The sequence below is a fragment of the Carassius auratus genome, chromosome 17 (assembly GCF_003368295.1).
Source record: "Carassius auratus strain Wakin chromosome 17, ASM336829v1, whole genome shotgun sequence".
NCBI lineage: Eukaryota > Metazoa > Chordata > Actinopteri > Cypriniformes > Cyprinidae > Carassius > Carassius auratus.
In genome coordinates this window covers 13,567,047-13,587,104 of record NC_039259.1, presented here as the reverse complement: position 1 = coordinate 13,587,104, position 20,058 = coordinate 13,567,047, and the positions used below count along the sequence as shown (strand labels likewise).

The following is a 20,058-nucleotide window of genomic DNA, read 5'->3' as shown; positions in this document are numbered from 1 at the left end:
CTAATGCAATAACACGAGCCCTGCATAAATACACCCCCAATTATTAACAATTCGCTTCTGATCGATAGGGAATTGTGCCAGTATGGATAGCTACGTCGTTATTTTACACGTTAACACTTGTTGCTTGTTTGCGGTTTTCTAGTTCTCCGTAGAGATTAGGCTTTTCGTTCTATTGCGAAAAACAAAAAACAACAACAAAAAAACTACACGAGCAAGAAATTATTTTCCACTATACATCTAGTTTAGCGTAGCCTACTATCTCGTTATTTTTTGCGTAGGTGTAGCTTAGAATATTTATTTACTAGTTTATTGGTTGGTAACATTTACTAAATATATTTGGCTACAAGTTAATGTAGTATTGCTCCAATCTAGCTATATTTGTTATATAATCTATAATTTATAGTTTCCAATTCAAATAACCCTGTGTTGATGTTGTCACACATGTAGGCCTCTTGATCATATATATATATATATATATATATATATATATATATATATATATATATATATATATATATATATATATATATATATATATATATATATAAACAAGAATTCTATCTGTAAACAATACTTTTATTTCAAGTAAGGAATGTGTCATTTTAATAAATCACAACCACACTAGAAGTTTTACCTTATTCAAGTTTTGAGAATCTTTTTCTTGAATTCACTTAAAAGGCTTTCAGGAAACCATGCAAAGCCTTGCTTAGGACATAGCAACGTGTTAAACTTAAATGCTAGCAACATGCTAAAGTGTGTTAGAACATTTGCTACATTTTTCCATCTGATATATATTTTACTAAACTGACGGTAAACTGATGGTTCCTTGTAAGTGTAATGAAGTCACATGGGGTCTGAAGTGATCTAAATTTCATTTGTTTTCTGACAATAAAACATTTAAACCTCTAGCTCTGTAAAAGCCAACATCAAAGTCTGTCATCGTACTTCAACTACTTGGGAATTAACAATACTACAAACAACCATCTTCTCTTAAGTATTAACACATTACGTAATGACCACAAATACATTATAGGCTACTATACAAATTACATTGATGAATAAATACATTTGAATAGATTGTGTCAGATTCATGTCTTTTGGCATTTTCTGTTTTTATATTTTATTAATCCTTTTTTTGGGCCTTATTCAGTGTTATTGGTCTTATTTTTTTTTTTAATAAGAAGTAGAGATAGACAGGACAGTGAGGGAAAGGATGTTTGGATAGGATTTATGTTTTAATAGTTACATCAGATCACCACCAGAGGTTATCATCGCAGCACTAATGGCCAGAGAAAACATCATCTTTTGGCCTACTGCTGCTTCAAGTAACCACGGTATTCACGCTACTGTTCACGGTCAAGTACTTAAAATTAAAAATCCAGTCAGATCTGAACAACTTTACTTACTTCTACTTATAAATGTAGTTTAGTGATTTCATACCAGCAAATATCCTGTTGAGGCCAGTCTTCAAATCCATTTGTTAATGGGATTCCCTAATTAAAAATACTTAACATACAGTATTACAGATTAACAAACTATAAACTAATATAGAAAAGAATAAAATATAAATGTACGTAAAGGAGAATTACTGTCACTCACCTTGGAGCCACAAACTCTGTTGATATAGAACGTGCTTAATATTTTATATGCAAAACATATTATATTTCAGTTTAGATGTTATTTGCATAAAGTCATTTAAAAATGTATGCTAGACACTTTCCATTACAAATTAATTTGTTCCCCCAGTTGGTCATGGCCTTGTATTGAAAAAAACTAATAAAATAAAGACTGAAAACAAGAAACATGAAAAATGGCAAATGTATTTAATAAAAATATGTTCTGGTTCATAAATTAAGCGTCATTAAGATTTTGGAAGCTCTTCCACAGAAACATAAAAAAACTGCAAAAATGAAGAGAATATTTTAAAACATAACAAATGATGAATAATTTTACATTTGCATAATAGATTACATATTATAGAAGACATTTACAGTTTATTAAAACAATGTGATATAATAATAAAAAAGATATCCTTCATTAGTTACAATGGAGTTACAAATAAAACCACTGGTCTTGTATCATTCTACAGTGCTTGAGCAAAAGCCCTCATGATCACTAAGTTAAAATGTAATGGCTTTAATGCAAATCCAAATATGTGTATTATCTATACACCACAGAAAGTGTTACAGTTCTTTTTTACATTTAAATTGTTTGCATTTCCTCACAGAAATTTAAAAGAACATTTTAAATATTGATACTGAATGTAACAATATCAACAATAGCACTGCAGTCAATAACAGTTTTATGACAATCTTTCATCTATCCCATTTCGGCCAATATAGAACTTGTCATAAATCGTGTAAGCAGTTACACAGAAATTGCACAAAAATTTGCACAACAAAAAAAAAAAATAATAATAATAAAAAATTATGTATATATATACTGCCAGCAAACAACCCATTAAAGAAAAGAAATGAAAGGAACCGGACATAGTTATGAAAGACACTATACTGAATTTTACAGAGTAAAGTAAAAAAAAATCTCTACAGCTGTCAAGTTCAAGTTTTACATACTAGTTATTTCTGATAGTAGCTTAAGACAATGGTATACATTAAAAGAATACTGTAATGCAGTTGATTGTTTTAACATGAATATCCTTCCTTTCAAATAACAGAGCTATGCATAGTTTAGTCCAGGGTTAGGCAACGTCGGAGTGCTACTGTCCTGCAGAGTTTAGCTCCAACCCTGAAAAAAAGCCTCACTTGCCTGTAGCCTTAGTAATCCTGAAGAACCTGATTAGCTTGTTCAGGTGTGTTTGATTAGTGTTAGAGCTAAACTCCACAAAACTATCCCTGGTTTAGTCTATATCAAATGACAATCAAGCAGTAACTATATACATGCATGAAAAAATTGCTTTGGGATTTTACTTTGATCAATCAAAGTATTACAATCTTTTTACAATAATTAATACTTTGGTACATGGGGGCACAGTTACTTAATAACAACAATAAAGACAAAATAAAATAAGGCAAGATAATGTGTTACACAATATAATCATTCCATCAGTGCTATGTGAAAAAGAATCAAGTAAAGAGCAAGAACATGAGGTGCAAATCTTAGCAAAAACCTTCAGGGCTTTAGTGTAAGTGCTTGTTGCTACATGTGTAACCTGATTGGTCATAAAGAAAAGAAAGAATCGAGGTCTGCTATGACAGCTGCTTGCTTCCTAGACACTGTATTCAGCAGTCTAGGAGCCAAGGACGGGCTCCCCAAATCTACCTATTGAGGGACACACAGGAAACAATGAGCAAATGCTAATTTAATAAACTGATACACGGTGAAGGAAAGAATACAAGAGCAAGCTATCTTACTTGTAACAAGTAGATGACAGTGACGAGCTCTCGACCGTTACGCTGGCTGGGTTGAAGTATCCAAGCGCTTGGTAGAATCTCACCACGCACAGTATCCACACTGGGACGAGGCAGTGTCTCCTCAAATACAGACTGCATGGCCAGCACCCACATATCATCCTAACGAAAAGAGGTCAGATCAAAATGAATGAAGGTAGTTTTGGATAAAGCTAATCATAGAATAGACTGTAAAGAACACCTGTTTGGATTCTGTACTGAGGCAGCAGAAGTCCCGCGGCTGTTTAAGCTGGCAGTTGGATACATCCGTCAAAAGATAGACTGATTGAAGAAAAAGACAAGACTCAGCAATACAATACAATACAATACATTTTGTTTTAGCCTGAATCTGAAGATAAGTTATAATCATTATATCTTATCTATTAAGCCTGCTATTTACTGAAGTTTTTGAATCCTTTAAGATAACAATGATTTCACAAAAAGAGACGAGGCAGACTGAGCGACATGTAAAGTGCTCAAAAGATCTTCCCTACTTGCATTTGTCATGGTACTCTGATGACATTAACGCAGAGTAGAATTGTTGAATAAAGTCGTTATTTTTGTTTTCTTTGCACTCAAAACATATTCTCGTAGCTTTGTAAAATGAAGGGTGAACCACTGATGTCACATGCACTATTTTAATGATATCCTTACTACCGTTCAAGGACTTAAATGTGGTAGCTGTCTTTGCAGGTCAGAAAGCTCTTGGATTTCATCAAGAATATCTTAATTTGTGTCCTAAAGATGAACAAAGGTCTTACAGGATTGTAATGAGATGAGGGTGAGTAATTAATTAAAATTTTCATTATTGGGTGAACTATCACTTTATGACTTTCTCCTCTGATTTATGATCTGCTTAGGTCTTCATTTATGGAAATTCGGACTTGCAGAAACCATATACTGATTCTTCAGTGCATGCAAGCCTTAGAAGCGCTCACATTGTAGCATAGCAAAGACCATTGATTGCCCATCAGTAAACATGTCACACTAGATGATCAAAGACTCTTAAAATTGGTCAAAACCATATATTGTGCACTAAGCCTTACCTAGTTGTGTGCTTTGGTCCAATGGTCGTGTCCAGGCAGATTTAATAGACTCGTGGTACAGGTGAGTCTTTGAGTGATCTCGAACTACAGACCACAGACTGGCCAAAGGTCTCTCCAGCTCAACTGCTCCAAGAAACCCATGAGCTGAGGGTCTGGAAGTAGCCTTGTGAAAGACTTGAACGCCTCTCTCCACACCTTGTTGCCTGGTAAGAAATGGAACGTAAGGACGGAATACATCTAAGAGGTTTATACATGCCAAATATGCAAATGAGTGTACCTCCAACCAGCAGCTGCCTTCCCAGCCAGCAGATTCCTCGCATCACCACCAGAGGCCAAATATACCTAAAACAAACAAGCAAGTCCATGAAGCATTTGATATCGATATGCTCTGGAATATTTTGAAGCGTGAAAATAGCATACTTCAGAAATAGCACTGGCAAGAGTACAGTCTGCGATATCCTGATATGAAGTTGATATAGATGAAGGAGAGCCAAAGGAGAGAGTGCGCTGTCGAGCACATGGAGGAGATGATGGAGTGGAGGAGGACTCGTATCCAGTTACAGATGTCTCCAGGCTGACATCTAGAGAGAATAGGAGATCTGATTAAGTGGATTCTTTCTTTCTTTCTTTTCTTTTAGACACCATACCAGCTTCTAAGGCTATATTCATGACGAGAATAAAGTGCAATCAATCATAGGAAGACTAGAAAAGATGTTTAAAATGTATTTCCTCTAGAAATCTTAGAACCATGTTCGGATTCACTTGATTAAAAACTTTTCCAAAGGTATCAACAGAATAAAAAAGGTTTCTTACAGGGGAAGATGTAATTACAATCTAGAAGGATATGTTTAATGGACAATGAATTCTGACAAGATGAACACTTTGGAGGATGTGTGTGTAATTTTTGTCCTATTCTGCATCCTGTATAGATGACTTGATTCCAACGATTCTCAAAACAGAGATTATGTTTTTTCCTCACATCAGGATTTATCTCATGCAACTTATTTAGACATTGATCCCATTCTGATTGCCATTTATTTCTGATGTATTCATTTATCGTTTGTTTTAAGTCTGTAAAAGGTATAGAACACTTTACTAATTCTGTGGATAGTGCTTCTTTTTCTGCATTGTCTGCTTTCTCATTGCCAGCAATTCCTGAGTGTCCAGGTACCCAGTGTTTGATTTGAGCATTAATAATTTAACGAAGATCTTGACTACTGTTGGATGATCAATTTTCATACTTTCCATTGAATCCAGGCATGATTTTGAGCCTGTCATTATTAAGAATTTCTTCTTTGAAGATGTTTCAATACATTTTAATGCAAACAATAAAGCATTTAGTCCTGCTGTGAAGATTGAACTTTGATCTGGAATACGTGCTGTATACCTTGATGTACTTCATTTGTTGCAAAAACTGCCGCTACCTGGTTTTCAGATTTGGAGCCATCTGTGTATATTAGAGTATACTGGGGATAAATAGCTCTTATTTTTAAAAATTGTAGCTGATAATCATTTCGATGTGTTTCTGATTTTTGATTCTTTGATAAATCCAACAAAATAAAGGGGTTTTTTTTATATCCCAAGGTGGAATTTTGCAAAAGTGGGTTTGTTCTAAGATGTTTAAATCTACTTTGAGATTTTCCAGATGAGGTTTAATATGTAGACCAAATGGACGAATATGATTTGGTTTTCTTTCATACATTATTGAATGTTGTATGCCTTGATGATGTATAGTATCCAAGGATTGTATATATGATTTCCTGGCAGATCCATAAACAATAATACCATAGTCCAACTTTGATCGAATCAGAGTTCTATATAAGTTCATAAATGATGTCATATCTGCTTCCCATTTAGTTTTAGACAAAACCTTTACGATGTTCATGTCTTTAGAACACTTCTTTTTAAGCCTTTAATATGTGGAATAAAGGACAGCTTATTGTCGAAGATTATGCCAAGGAATTTAGGTATATCCAAAAATAATTCTGGTTCATTGTGCAATGAACGAAGTTGACAAAAATGCATACAGACAGTTTTTTTTGTTTGTGAAAATTTAGAGCCATTCCGTATAGACCAAGGGATAGGCAACTCCGGTCCTGGAGGGCCACTCTCCTGCAGAGTTTAGCTTCAGCCCTCATAAAAACTCACCTGCCTGTATCTATCTAGTCATCCCAAAAACACTGATTGCCTTGTTCAGGTGTGTTTAATTAGGGTTGGAGCTAAACTCTGCAGGACAGTGGCCCTCCAGGACCGAAGTTGCCTATCCCTGGTATTGACCATGAGAGCATTTTATTTATTTTTAGTTGGATTTTTCGTTCAATAGTGTTTATATGCTTGCTTCTATAACAAATGCAGATGTCATCTACATATAAACTACAAAGAACATTAGAACCAATAACCTGAGCAATACAGTCAATTTTAATACTAAAAAGAGTTACTGATAAAATACTTCCTTGAGGTACACCAAGTTCTTGTTTATGCAGGTCGGACACAGTATTGTCCTACCTTGATGCCAAAAATCCTATTCGGAAGAAATCTTCCAATATAAAATGGCAGACTACCTCTAAAATGTAGTCGATACAGATCCTTTAAGATTCCATCCTCCCAAGTGGTATCCTAGGCTTTTTCCAAGTAAAAAAAAAAAAACTGATACAGCATGTTCTTTCTTAATAAACGCATCACGGATATATTTTTCAAGACTGACAAGGTGATCTGTTGTGCTTCGACCATTCCTAAAACCACATTGGGCCTTACTTATAAGTTGTTTGGATTCCAGGAACCAGACTAGATGATTATTTACCACCCTCTCCATAGCTTTACATAAACAACTGGTTAAAGCTATATGTCGATTATTTATAGGAGCACTATGGTTTTTTCGTCATTTTGGGATAAGAATAATTTCAGCTTCAAGCCAAGATGATGGGATATTTCCTGAGATCCAAATAAAGTTAAAAGTTCCCAGAAGCTTCTTCAGAAAGAGGTGAGGTAAGTTCTTTATAAATTGATAATGAACTTTATCTGGTCCAACCGCTGTATCCTAATGGCTCGTTGTAGTTCTTTCAAGAAAAAAATCTGATTGTATGGCTTTAAATTATTTGAAATAAAATGTATTTTCTCTTTCTCTTGTTAGGAGAACAATTCTCAAAAGATTAATTCTTTTTAGAAGTTCTTGCTAGAATATTTGCAATATCTTGTTTTGAAGCCAAGAGTAAATCATGTTGCTTGATGAGTTGTATTTGCGAACCAATGGTTTCACCCTTCATTTTCCGTATTCTCAACTTCATTGATAGTTCTTCTTGCTTTTGCTCTAGCAATCTTGAGTTTAATACGATTTTCAGTTGATGGGTGTTTGTAGAAATATCTTCCTGCTTTTTTCCTTTCTTTAATAACTTCTTTACATTTATCATCAAACCATGGGAGTTGTTTAGATTTTTTTTTATTGATGTTTTTGGGGCTGAATCATTTGCAATAGACATTAGCGTATCTGTAAAAGTTTCCAAGGCATCTGGGCTGCCCTCCACAAAATGTGAAAATCTCTCATAACATAGAGCTTGAAATTGATACCAGTTTGCTTTTTTGTTTTTCCATCTTTGTGTTTTTGCTTCTTCTTAAACCTTGAGTTTTAAGCTCATTTGTTATTTCTTCATCTACATCATCCAGTTCTCTAGTACGAATTATCCCTTTACTATAGTTAAAAGTTGGGTGAGGGGACGTCTTTATCTGAACTCCTGCCAGCATATTAGCATGTAACAGGTTTTCAGCATTTTCCTTTTTACAGCATTCAACAAGAATTTGTCCCGAACTTTATTTTTTCACTTCTTTAACAGTTCCTGCTATTCTTGCAATACCCTATTGTATGGCAAAAGGGGAAAGCTTGGTGTTTGGGAGATCTGAAGAGATAGATTCAATAGTAATAAACTTTGGCCAATCATCATTACTCGATAGAGGAAAACCTCTGTTTGCTGCACTGTTATCCGTGTCTAGTTCCCTAAATTTTTTTTTTTGAGTTGTGTTTTGTAGACATATTTAAACGTTTACATTTCATCATCTCTACTCCCCACCCACCTCAGAGCCCCAATAAAAGGGATGCACAGCACCGCGGATCTCCAGCAGATTATGCATCAGGGATATAAAAATGGTATACTCAAGCAAAGTAAGCTATAATTTGCTCAAATCACTTAACTGAACCTAAGCCAATGCCTTCTGGGAATATATATGACGAAAAGTATTTCCCAGGGCATGCCTTGACCAGCCGATTGATTGGATCGAGCCATTCCAACCTCCCGTCTAGGTGAAGTAGGAGCCAAAGTACCATGTTGAAATAATGGAAACCTCAGTAAACCACATTTCTCAGGGACCAGGATCTCTTCCACAATCGACACGGGTCGCAACTCATGGCAAACGAGTTGTCCCATTTGGGATATTAAGGATCTGTTTACTTTCAAATTCTTTCAGTGTGATAATGGAATAGATTGACACAAGAATATAAGCATATAATTATAATTAAAAATAACTTTAACCCTAGTAAGGGGGCTAAAGGGTTGTTCTCTCTTGCCCAAGGAGAAGACCCTAGCACTACGGAGGGAAGGAGCATGCCACTGTTCCTTTCACGGGCTACCATAAAAACTGGGTCCCGTGCAGTACCTGGGATTAAGTGGATTCAAAACCATTGGGTTTTCAATCGTTTATGGGTTATTGCTCACCCTGGACTGACAGCCATCTACGCTGAGCTTTTGAAGTCTGCAACGGAATCATAGGAGGTCGAGTCCTTACTTTGAATTCTGAGACTCCATTTACCTGAGGAATGAGGAGAAGAGCTTGAATAACAGCATTTTAAATGAAAATATTATGGAAGCACATTCAACTTTTTAGTGTGGTTCCTTACCTGTATTAATGGTGAGTTAATATCTTTAAATAAAGCAGCATTGCTGCTGTTGTACCCTGAAGTGGGCCCTGACGAAAGACTCAGGTTCGAACCACTACATAAAGTACTGTTACTAATGCGTGTGCGAAACCGTAGGTCATCCTGCATAAGCAACAAGGAAATAGGGGAAGAAATTATGCAAAACTATTTCAAAACAGCAAAGGTTGATATTTTTTGATTCTTTTAAGTTTTAAAAATGATCAAGTGTTACTGACCTTCACTGCCAGTGAGAGAGCTTGCTGCTGTAGTCGTCTCTTCTCCTGTTCGGTCCTCTCACGGAGTCGGTCTCGTGCACGTGCAATCTCTGCTCTTGCCTCCTCACGCGCTCGACTGTAGTCACGCAATAGAAGCTCAATGTCAGATGGACATTGACCCTCCCTTCTTGGTGAATCAGGTACTCTGTGGAAGGGCATCTGGTTTTGTATGTAGAATTCTAGAATATTACATCAAAATGTAAATTTTGAAATTCCAAATCACCTGCCGGTTTCGACAGTCTCTTGTCTGATCTGCTGTATATATTCCTTTTGTCTGCTTGGCAGGTCTGAAACTCTTTGAGATTGCTCCTCATCATTTATAGGGATCCGACGCTTACTGGGACTGAGGCTTCGAGCCCGACGGCAAATCTGGAGACGGGCTTCTCTGTCTTTTCTCAAACTTTCAATGCTCTTCCTGTGCCTGATGACAGAATAGAATTCGATTTAACACAAACTCTGAAAACTAAGGGTGCTTTCACACTTGGTCCAATTGCTTGCCTTGAACCATTGTTGGAATGTTCCCATACCCTGGCCCCAGTTTGGTGCATTGAGTATACACTATATTTTTGGAGGTCTTAACCACGGTATATATTGCTTGTTAATGACCATGTAAGAGACAGCAGCAAAATACATAGTGTTGCTCCTCTCAGTATTGTACTACATCTTTTAGAACATGTGATTTGGTTTCCCATACGTCAACACAGAAATTAGCTTGTGTCTATATGGTCAAATATATTGCTAATGTTTGAAAAGAACATACATTTCTGCTGGAGCCATTCACATCATCCAAACACACCAAATTCTGATGACAAAAAAACCTGGGTACAAATCAAAGTGCTAGGGTGCACCCTAAAAGTATTTCCAAAGGGGGAAAAAACGTTAAAGGGGACACAAACTGAGAAATCAAAATTCCTTTGATCTTTTGACATGTAAGAGGTCATTGTGTTATTAAACATTATTTTTCAAGTTTCAGAACTCAAAACTCTCTCATTAGTATAAAAACAGCTTATATTGAAGCAAATCTGCCAAAATGACAGGTTGTTGAATGTGCCACTTTATGATGTAATAGTGACAAAGCTATGCCTACTATTTTGAATCTGACAATCATGTCGCACTACACAAGTGTGAGCAACCATTATTATTACGTGGTCACTAAAGGACAGAAAATAACCTATTACTTCGAAATTATGTTTTTAAGATTGAAAAAATCTTTTATAAGTGGACCTCAGAGAGCAGTCCAAAATAAAAAAACAAAGGCAGTTCATGACCACTTTAAATATTGTACAAACTTATTGAACATACTTCAAATAATATGTAATCACAGGTTATACAGACCTGTTAAGGAGCTCCTGTTTGTCACAGTCTAAAGACGCCTTCTTAGAACCAGACTTGAGAATCTTAAGCAGAGTGTCTGTTTCCCCTTGGCCATAATGCAGCTTGGCCTCTGTGAGTTCAACAGTCAGCTGATGAGGGCTCAGATCCATATGTACAGAGGCTAAAACCTGCTCACGTTCTTTCCTCAGCTTCTCAATTTCTTGTGCCCTCCTGTCTGTTTTGTCTGAGGGCTCTTGCCAGTAACTGGGCCTGAGCTTTGTGAACTGCTGTCCAGTTGGTCTGTGAATTTTACTAAATGTTGATGTTGGTTGCTGTTTAATGCCAGACCAGTTAGTAAATTTGTTGTGCATCGGCAGATCATCAGGGATCCACTGATGTTCCCTGAGTGTGGTGGATTCTGCCAGTGGATTGATGCTGACCAGAAGATCTGTGTTGCACTCGCTTGGCACCAGAGACATCACATCATCTTCCTGCTGTTGCACAGTACTTTGTTTTGAATGATCCCAACTCTTTATTATATACTCGGAAGATTTGTGGCTCAAATGACTGTTCACAGTTAAACAATGAGGTTTTTCTATGTTTTCAATTTTAGATTGTCTGACGTTATCTGAGGAGGATGCTAGTTGGACACCAGAGTTACTGCTTGGAGGGGAAAGGGACATTCTTTGTGGCTGAGATGGGGAATGGTTGGGTTTACTTATTACCCTGTCTTCAACTTCATAAGAATATTCATTCCTCTTATTTTTCATGCATTTGCTGTGGGGACATATGCTATCTGAGAAGTCATCCGACTCACCTAAATTTGGACTATGGTCTCTAAGGTTTTCATTGGTCACAGATGACGCTGATGTAGATGCTGTTCTTGCATGTTTATTGTGAAGGATACAAAGGTTCTGCTGATCTAGTACCTTATTCTCATGGTTGGACATTTTATGACCTTTCAATGGCATGTTGTATACATTTGAGTACTGATTCTCTTGTCCCTCGGTTTTCTGGTTTGTTGAAGCATGGGTTGTTTTTAATAGTCTTTGCTGTGTGTATCTTGCAGCCTTTACTGTAAGAATAGGGGAGCATGCACGATCCATAAGCATAATTTGTTTATTAAAGCAATTCCTTAGGTCTACATTTCTGTGACAAGTCTGCTTCTCTTCTTGCTTCATATGTGAGCGTTTCGCTCCAAGGTAGCTGGACGAAGACTTCTTACAGGAATTATCTACTGTATTTCCTTCAGTGGGAGCATCCTGATTTGGCACAAGAGTCTCTAATGAAAGAACCTTTTGGGGAGGAATCAGAAAAGTTTGACTCTCAGTCACCTTAGAACTTTTGCGACGTAAATCAGGCAGGCTTTTAATCCTTTCATAGGCCTGTTCACTTTCACATTTATTCTTCAAAATCTTGGCATCACCTTCGAGCTGTGACACATTACAAAGATCTGAGCCAATGACTTTAACAATAACATTTACTTCATGGGCTGTAGCATTTGCTGACCTTGGAGCGTTCTCTGTCTGGACCCCAATGTCCAGTGAAGTTTGTGTACAACAGTCCCTCTTGTAGTTACTGCCAGATGAAACCTGGAAACAGTCATATTTTGGTGGCTTTTCCCCTGTTCGCATACACTGTATGTTCCCCAGAAGATCAGAGGTGTTGTGTATTAGGTCAGAGAGATGTTCAGACATGTTCTGCAGACTTGTCCATGTGGTTGGGGCACCATTCCCTGGTTTGGACACTGGTGCCTGGGTGCTGCTTCTTCTGTGCCGGCTCTTCCTTTTAAGGTCCTTATTAACCTCAGTGGTTTGTGTGCCTTGATTACACCTGCTTGGACTAGGATGTTCCTGAGATTCATACTCAGAGGAGTAGACCAACACTATTTCGTCAACTTGACCTGAACTGTGGCGTAACTCTTTTGAGGCACAATTGTAAGAGTCACATTTCAAAGCTGTTGGGGTCCGTGTATTTGAACTGCTAGAGCAATACGAAGCTGCCTTCAGCAGAGGTTCAGAAGAAATTTGATCTCTAGAATATTCATTACTACTCAGTGTGCTAGAGAGGCCTTTATGATTTACATAAGCGCTCAAATGGGAACTGAAAGGGGAGTCCTGAATATTTAGGCCATTGTCTACACTACAGCACCTCTTCATATTCTTGTTGGAACTACTGAGTGGAGAGTGTTTGTAGGTTAAATTGGCTTCACTTCCAAAGGTCTGTTTTTTGTGGACTGCTGTGTTAACTGCCACAGTAGTTCTCGAATGAATAAATGGGTTAATATCACTTGAAGCAAAATGCATTGCAGAATCTCTTGTATGTGGGAAAGTCTCCTCGAATGGCTGAGCAAGGGCATCCACACAAACTGAAATATCTTCAGAAGAAGCATTCTTCCTTAAAGTAATGTCTTTATTAGCCATTGATTCCCTCATTTCGATCTTTGGCATTTCTTCGGTAGAACCATGATCTTTTTGACACGCAACTGTCTCAATCCCAGCTTGGTTGCGTATAGGAAGTATCTCTCTAGGCTGCTGGGTGTTCCTCTGTCCTGACGGTGCTTCTGATGATCTTGGACTAATTGCTGAAGATAAAAGAATGCTTTGTTCATCAAGTGGAGAACTTTTGAATTTGCCAAGAGCATTTTGACTGGTAGGAAGAAGGTTGGTACGAGACACATGACATTTAGATGTGGTACTTTCATCCAAAGATAAATCGGGTGCAGAATCAGTGGATGAACTTGGAGGTGCTATAAAGTGGGCCTTTCTGTATCGCTTTTGTTTCCCTTTCCGTCTGTCATCATTACCATTGCCAACAAAATGTTTTGTAACATTCGCTGCTGTGACATGTTCTGCTCTATCTGTAGATTTACATGTGTTATTAGAATATTCCTTTGTATTTTGATTGCAATGAGTTTGTTTTGCATCGTGATATACCTCAACAGATTTACCAGGCTCTCTTTTTTGAGTTGACTGGTGATTTTTAGGAATATTTGGCTCTTGATTTTTCGGTTGTTGGTTATCACAACTTTGTATTCCTTTGATGCTGCCATCATTATACTGGGATGTAACCACCATTTCCATTTGATTACTTGTGTAGATTGATTGATCCTTGTTTGTTTTTCCAGTATCACAGATTTTAAGCAAATTGTGCATTTGTGTTCTTTGTGGTGCCTGGCCTTTTCTTAAATCTTCAGAGTAACCTTTGAGTGTGTGCTCCACAGTTCTTTCTTTGTCTTTATCACAATTACTTCTGATAGTGGCAGTTTCCAAGGAATGTTTAGTGCAAGTTTTATCTTGGCTGACACAACCATTATGTTTTCCAAGATATCCTGGACCAAATTCATAAAATGCAAGATTGCTTGAAGGCTGGGCTTCGGGAGTTGGGTAACTGCCATCCACTGTTGAGTGGTAATCTTCCATACTTGATACTGAAGAGTTATATGAACATGTATTATTATTTTGTGCCTCCATGGTTTGCTGAAATGTTTCAGCTACATATTCAGAATGTATACCTGAGACAGTATGTGTCACTGTTGCGTCAGAGGACAATGACACCTGAGGAATGTGGCATTTACTTAACTTTACTGGAGTTGAGACCTTCATAAGACAGTTTTCACTTGGTGAGCACAAAGTTTCATTCAAAAGTCTTGAATGTCCATGGGTTAGTGGTTTATCATCACAACTGTGCATTTCCTTAGAGATCAATGTACTTTCATTTAGTTTTGTTTTGTTGTCAACTACCCGTGCATTCTGGTGCAAGCACTGATTTACTTTCTGAACTTTCTCCAACCCATTTGTCAACTTAAGAGATAAAGTCTCTTGTGCAAACATGCAGGGAAGCAGTGGCTTTAATACTGTTACTCTACCCCCCTCTAAATCATCTTCGCTGATGCAATCTTTCCCTTGAACAGGGTTTGAAGCATCAACATAATCCTTTCTCAGTTTGGTGCAGACAATTATGCTCTCTTTTGATGTATTCACATCAATAATAGTTTCTTTAACACATGACAACACTGATTCACTTGTTTTTAGTTTATCTGTGCTCTGTTCCTGTGTAGTGCAGTATAGTACTGATTCCATGTTATCACTGACATATACACATTTTGGACTTTCTTGTTCAACTTTCCTCTCTTTCTTCCTTACAATTTGCTCTTCTGTGCCACTGGAGTTCAAGACTGTGTTATCCTTCATAATCAAAGAATGTCTTGATTCTGTTTGTGCATTGCCGTTATCAAAGTGCACAGTAGATTTGTCTATATGAATCCCTGATTTTGACATACATGAGAAAGTCTGGGAACTATTATTCTCACCATGTCCAGCCTGAGTAGTTTTGATATTAAATTCATATTTGCTTGTTTTGGCCTTCGAAGTATCCAGTTTAGCAGAAGGAGAATTTTCTGTCTTTGTGTTTGGCTCTTGATCTTCACTGAAGTCTTCTCTTAGAGAGATCATAAAATGTTCTTTCACCACCTCTGATATTTTATCATTAATTGCAGAGTCACTCATCTGAAAATAACGGTTATTGGCCTTTCTTTCCACAATCTGGCCTGCATATTTTCTATCCTCTTTACTGATGTCAATATTGTTTTTTATTTCTGGACTCCTAGAGGATTTCAGGCTAGTACAATTTGTGTGTGTCAATCCACTATCGCATACACTGCTGTCACTTCTAAAAGTATTAATGTGAACTTTGCTGATTAAAGTCTTGTGATCATCACCTGCTAATGGTGCATTTTTTATTTTTTTGTCTTCTATCTCTTGATGAGTGTTTTCCATATCAGGTGTTAGCCAGTTTTTCAAAAGAGATTTATTTTTTACAAATTCTGCATTGGTTGTTGAACAAGTAGATGACCGTTCCTGGTCTATATTTAAAAGTGCTGTCTCAGTGTCAGAACCATATTCATTACTTTTCTTTGGAAGCTTCATATTTCCTACAAAGCCTGCATGAGGGTCTTTCATTTTGCATGCTCCGATGATTGGCTCATTCTCCAACTGTATCCCAAAGTGTTCGCCATTTCTGACAAATCTATTAACTTCTCCGCCATGCTTGTCTGATTGTTCGATTGTCAGTAAATAATCTTTGGTATCTGTTGTGCAAGCCATTTCAGTGCACTGTTTTGTACAGAAGTACTTCTTTTCTTCATCACAGTGTTCAATTGTTTTGCCATTGGCAGTGCTTGCATTGTTGTGTGATTCATTTAGAACCTGTGTTGCTTTAACTTCTGGATCTCCTGCATTGTCACATGTTGAAACCTGATAACCTGCTGTTAGGTTTAAGTGCGACTTCAGAGAACAATCCTCAGGGTACACTGGGGATGAGGATAGCTCCTCTCTAACATGTAAATCTTCCCTACTAGAGTTAACTGGAAAGAAAGTGGTATTTATTGGGATCTGACCTTTGGAACAAGAGTTGATCAGCAATGCTTCAGTCACAGTGGAATTCAGTGGCTCATATTCAGTGGTTAGGGTATTTGGGTCTGCTTCCACATTTGAAGAGTCTGTAGAGTTGCAGACTGTTTTAGTTGTACATGGTCCTGCATTGGTAGCCAGTTCATTAAAATAGATCTCTTGCACTGGGATACAACTGTTATCATTCTCTAACAACAGGGTATTTTCAAAGGATGTGTCATTTTGTTCTTCCAGTGTTGTATTTCCAGAGTCAGAACGAGGTGAGCTCTGGCTTTCTGAGGCATTCATGTTGTCGGATAGATCCAGGCTCGTAGAGCTTTGGCATCTACTGCTCTCTATTAGTGTGTGTGGATCCTGTTTAATCAAGTGTCCTGAAGCCCTGATTATTCTTGGACTGTCTGCTGCATCAGTAGATGACCAAGCATCGGTAAGAGCAAGTGGATTCTCAGTCTCTCTCATACTTGCACCACTACAAGGTCTTGATTCAGATGCTAGACAAGAGATGTGTGAAGGCTCTCTAGCCATGCCTTTGCCATTCTCTGTTTTCAATTTCTGACTGCCATTAAGGCTCCAGAAAACCTCTGCAGGTACATCTTTGGATATTCTCACTTTCTCTTTATTGCCAATTGCCTCAGAGCTGCTTGAGGCTGGTATTGTAGGGCTGGTTAAGTGGCTTGGAAAAATTTTAAACCTCAACACCGGTCTGGCAGTCACATGCTTCCCACTGCTCTCCATAACAAGAGAATCTCGAGACATCTGACTGTCTTCACTCTCAGCGTCACTGGAATCACATTCCTCCTGCTGAAGTTGTTCAGCTAGAGCTGTAGCATAAGCTGATGACAGTGAATCCAATGAGAAGATACTATCACAATCTGAAGATCCATTTGGATCCTCCCATCCAGCTGTTTCTTTTTGCCCTGCAACCCATTGCTTGGTACTCGTTAGTACTTCTGCACTATGCCATTGTCTCTGTTGCTTATGTTTTAGTGAGTTAAGTTGCTCCAAATTTTCACAGGACATTGTTGGCTTGATAGGGCACTTTTCCTGTTTTTGCTTGAAGTATTTCACAGTCTTGATTTTGTTTGATTTCTCATTAAGCGGACCTATCGTTTTATTCACAGATTTGACATTTCTATGTCCCCGTGAGCCTGATGGTGGCTTGCGGAAAACTTTTGCCAAAGCACCTCTGATCCCAAAGCCAACAGAGTGGGAAAAAACCTTGCGGATGGTCTCCAAACCTTTATTTCCACCTTGAGGAAGAGTCTTTGTTCCCTTCACTGAACTTTTCTGTTTTATTATTGGTAATACTTTTCTAATGGCTTTGGTGTTTGAATCCAGACAATTCTTGTCTTGGACACTTGTGCTTTTCTTGACTGTCAACCTCGAGGAGGCCGTTTTAAATTTTGTAGCATCAGTTGAACTTGCATCTTTTATGGGACTTCTGATGCTGTCAGTAAAACTGGCCAAACCTGTTGATCCTTGGTCATATCTTGAGGGCATTGTATTGGAACGTCTTCTAATCTTTTGATCTCGGAGACATTCATCAGATTCCCATTTAGTGGAACAAGCAGAGCCAGACAGAGATGCTGTAAACTCAAAAGATCTATTCCTTTTGAGGAACTGGCTGTTTGGAGAAAAAGAAAAAAGAATTAAAAGTAAAAACACAATCCACTGTTCTTGGTTTTATTGAAATAATCGTTTTAAATAATAATGTAATCTAAACATGAATAACACCTTGTTCAATAAGATTTACTACTTTATTCTTTAAACCAGGTAAACTCCAAAACATGCACAACGGGTCTCACTCACTTACAATTGTGGTGTTCTATTTATTTTTGCTTGCAACGTAGAACTTTTCACACACAAAAAAAATTCTGCTTAACACTTGGATTTGTTCTTAACATTGCTTTAATTTTAATAAATCTAAATGATTAAAAATTAGCAATGACATGCAAAAGGTTTCTTTCCACACAACCCTTCCTTTAGAGTCTCTCAGTAAATGATTACACTCACCTGAAAATAGGAGTGTGCTGGGGGTATAGTCGGGACAGCAGATCCGCAGAAAATGAATGCCTTCGTAAAGTCATTGGACGTCCCCTGAACTTTGAGGGGTAGCCCAGATCTGCAGATGAGGCTTCATCGCCTCCTTGTAGAAGCTCATTTTCTAGCCTCTGCAGCTCTCGCTTTGCCTCCAACAGATGGCGCTTTCGTGCAATCTTCTCCAGTTGGTAACGTAACCTTTTGCGGCGCACGCGGTTCTCAGCTCTGCGTAATGCATGGTGCTTCAGTAGCTCCTCCTGCACCACTCTTTTCCTGTAACCCATTAATGGTGATGGTTGGACTCTTTCAGCACTGCCTTGCTCCTCAGTCATCTGACTTGATAAACCACTATGAAGTATGAGATCTGTCTGAACCCCTGACTCCAGTGTTCCCTTTTCCCTGTGGGCTTCAAGCCGTTGCTTTTCCTGCAAGATCCACTGCTTGACTTTAGATGCAAAAGAAACCAGAATTTAGAGTAAGGTAAGGTTGAAATTTGGACGATTTCTTATTGTCAGGAATTCAATATTAATTTATTTTGAGCTTTGTTAAAGACTGTGCATTTGCTGCCAAAATAAAAACATATAACTAATGTCCTAATCCATTTCTTAAAAGCCTATATTTCGGGAGAAATATAATTACTTACTGAAGAGCATTTTCTATATTTTGAAGCTTTCTAAATGGCAAACATGTATTTGAATACAACTCACTCTCAGTGTGCTGCTGCCGGAGACATGCCTGCTCTCTTTCCAGATCTTTCTCCGCTCGTTTCTGCTCCATCTGAATCTCCTCTCGTAGACACTCTATGTACCACTGCTGCTCCTCTAGTTGCTGTCTGGGAACCGTCCCATTGCCGTTCTCATGACAACCTGCTCCTGCAACCCTGAGCACACCACAGATAAAAACTCATACGCTGGAGGTTGACACACCAGCCAACCACATATATGACCATTAGTTCTGAAAATTTTGAAACAAAAGATCTAAAGAAAGTTACACAGCAAACAAACTAGTTTACTTCCATCCCACCTTTCTTTTGTTGTCTTTATAGTAACCAAGCAACACCATGTAAACGCTATAATAAACAACAGTTCCTCCAGAGGCCTCATTACCAGTTCAACATTTAGAAACACCATGAACTTGTACAATAGATCTATGGTTCAATAATGTATTGCTCTTGAATAAACAAAACATTTACCTTATGTCAGAACTGGATGAGCTGAGCTCTGCAGAGTGGTAGACCTGACCTACATCACTGGTCTGCATAAATAAATAAAAAATATATATTCAATTCAAGTCACATTCACAAACAATCGATTCTATTCCATTTTCCTGAACTAACTTGAATGTTCTGAGCTATTTTTGCAAATACTTTTAGCCATCTAATCTCAAGGTCATTTTAGTGGATACATTCATTACAAAGAATGGACCGTACCCGTCTTCTCTCCCTCAGAATAGCTGCCTCTGCAGGGTGGTTGAACCTGAACCGATGGAGTCCTCCTAAGGTAATCACAGCACCTTCGGTGAAACATGTAACAAAGAGATGCACAATGTTACATAAGGATACTCCCAGTATCTGCTAATGTAAATATATTATTTTGTTCTGTATATTTAGATTTTGCTTTACATGCATTTGGTATAACTGTTGTCTTTTGAACGTTTCATTTA

General features: G+C 37.7%; 1 protein-coding gene across 1 annotated transcript in view; it reads right to left on the bottom strand.

The window, feature by feature from the left end:
* Positions 1 to 1,808: 1,808 nt before the first annotated feature.
* The window catches only part of stard9 (StAR-related lipid transfer (START) domain containing 9), a 51,783-nt gene continuing 33,533 nt past the window's right edge, over positions 1,809 to 20,058 (bottom strand). Inside the window, exons 18-32 of the mRNA XM_026285923.1 lie at positions 19,826 to 19,908; positions 19,589 to 19,650; positions 19,104 to 19,276; positions 18,370 to 18,841; positions 10,967 to 17,980; positions 9,855 to 10,052; positions 9,593 to 9,776; positions 9,339 to 9,479; positions 9,157 to 9,250; positions 4,874 to 5,034; positions 4,731 to 4,795; positions 4,454 to 4,656; positions 3,610 to 3,689; positions 3,372 to 3,530; positions 1,809 to 3,279 (exon numbers count right to left, since the gene is read on the bottom strand). Coding sequence (XP_026141708.1) covers positions 3,178 to 3,279; positions 3,372 to 3,530; positions 3,610 to 3,689; positions 4,454 to 4,656; positions 4,731 to 4,795; positions 4,874 to 5,034; positions 9,157 to 9,250; positions 9,339 to 9,479; positions 9,593 to 9,776; positions 9,855 to 10,052; positions 10,967 to 17,980; positions 18,370 to 18,841; positions 19,104 to 19,276; positions 19,589 to 19,650; positions 19,826 to 19,908 — 9,191 coding nt within the window. The 3' untranslated portion in view covers positions 1,809 to 3,177. The remainder of the gene's footprint in view (positions 3,280 to 3,371; positions 3,531 to 3,609; positions 3,690 to 4,453; positions 4,657 to 4,730; positions 4,796 to 4,873; positions 5,035 to 9,156; positions 9,251 to 9,338; positions 9,480 to 9,592; positions 9,777 to 9,854; positions 10,053 to 10,966; positions 17,981 to 18,369; positions 18,842 to 19,103; positions 19,277 to 19,588; positions 19,651 to 19,825; positions 19,909 to 20,058) is intronic.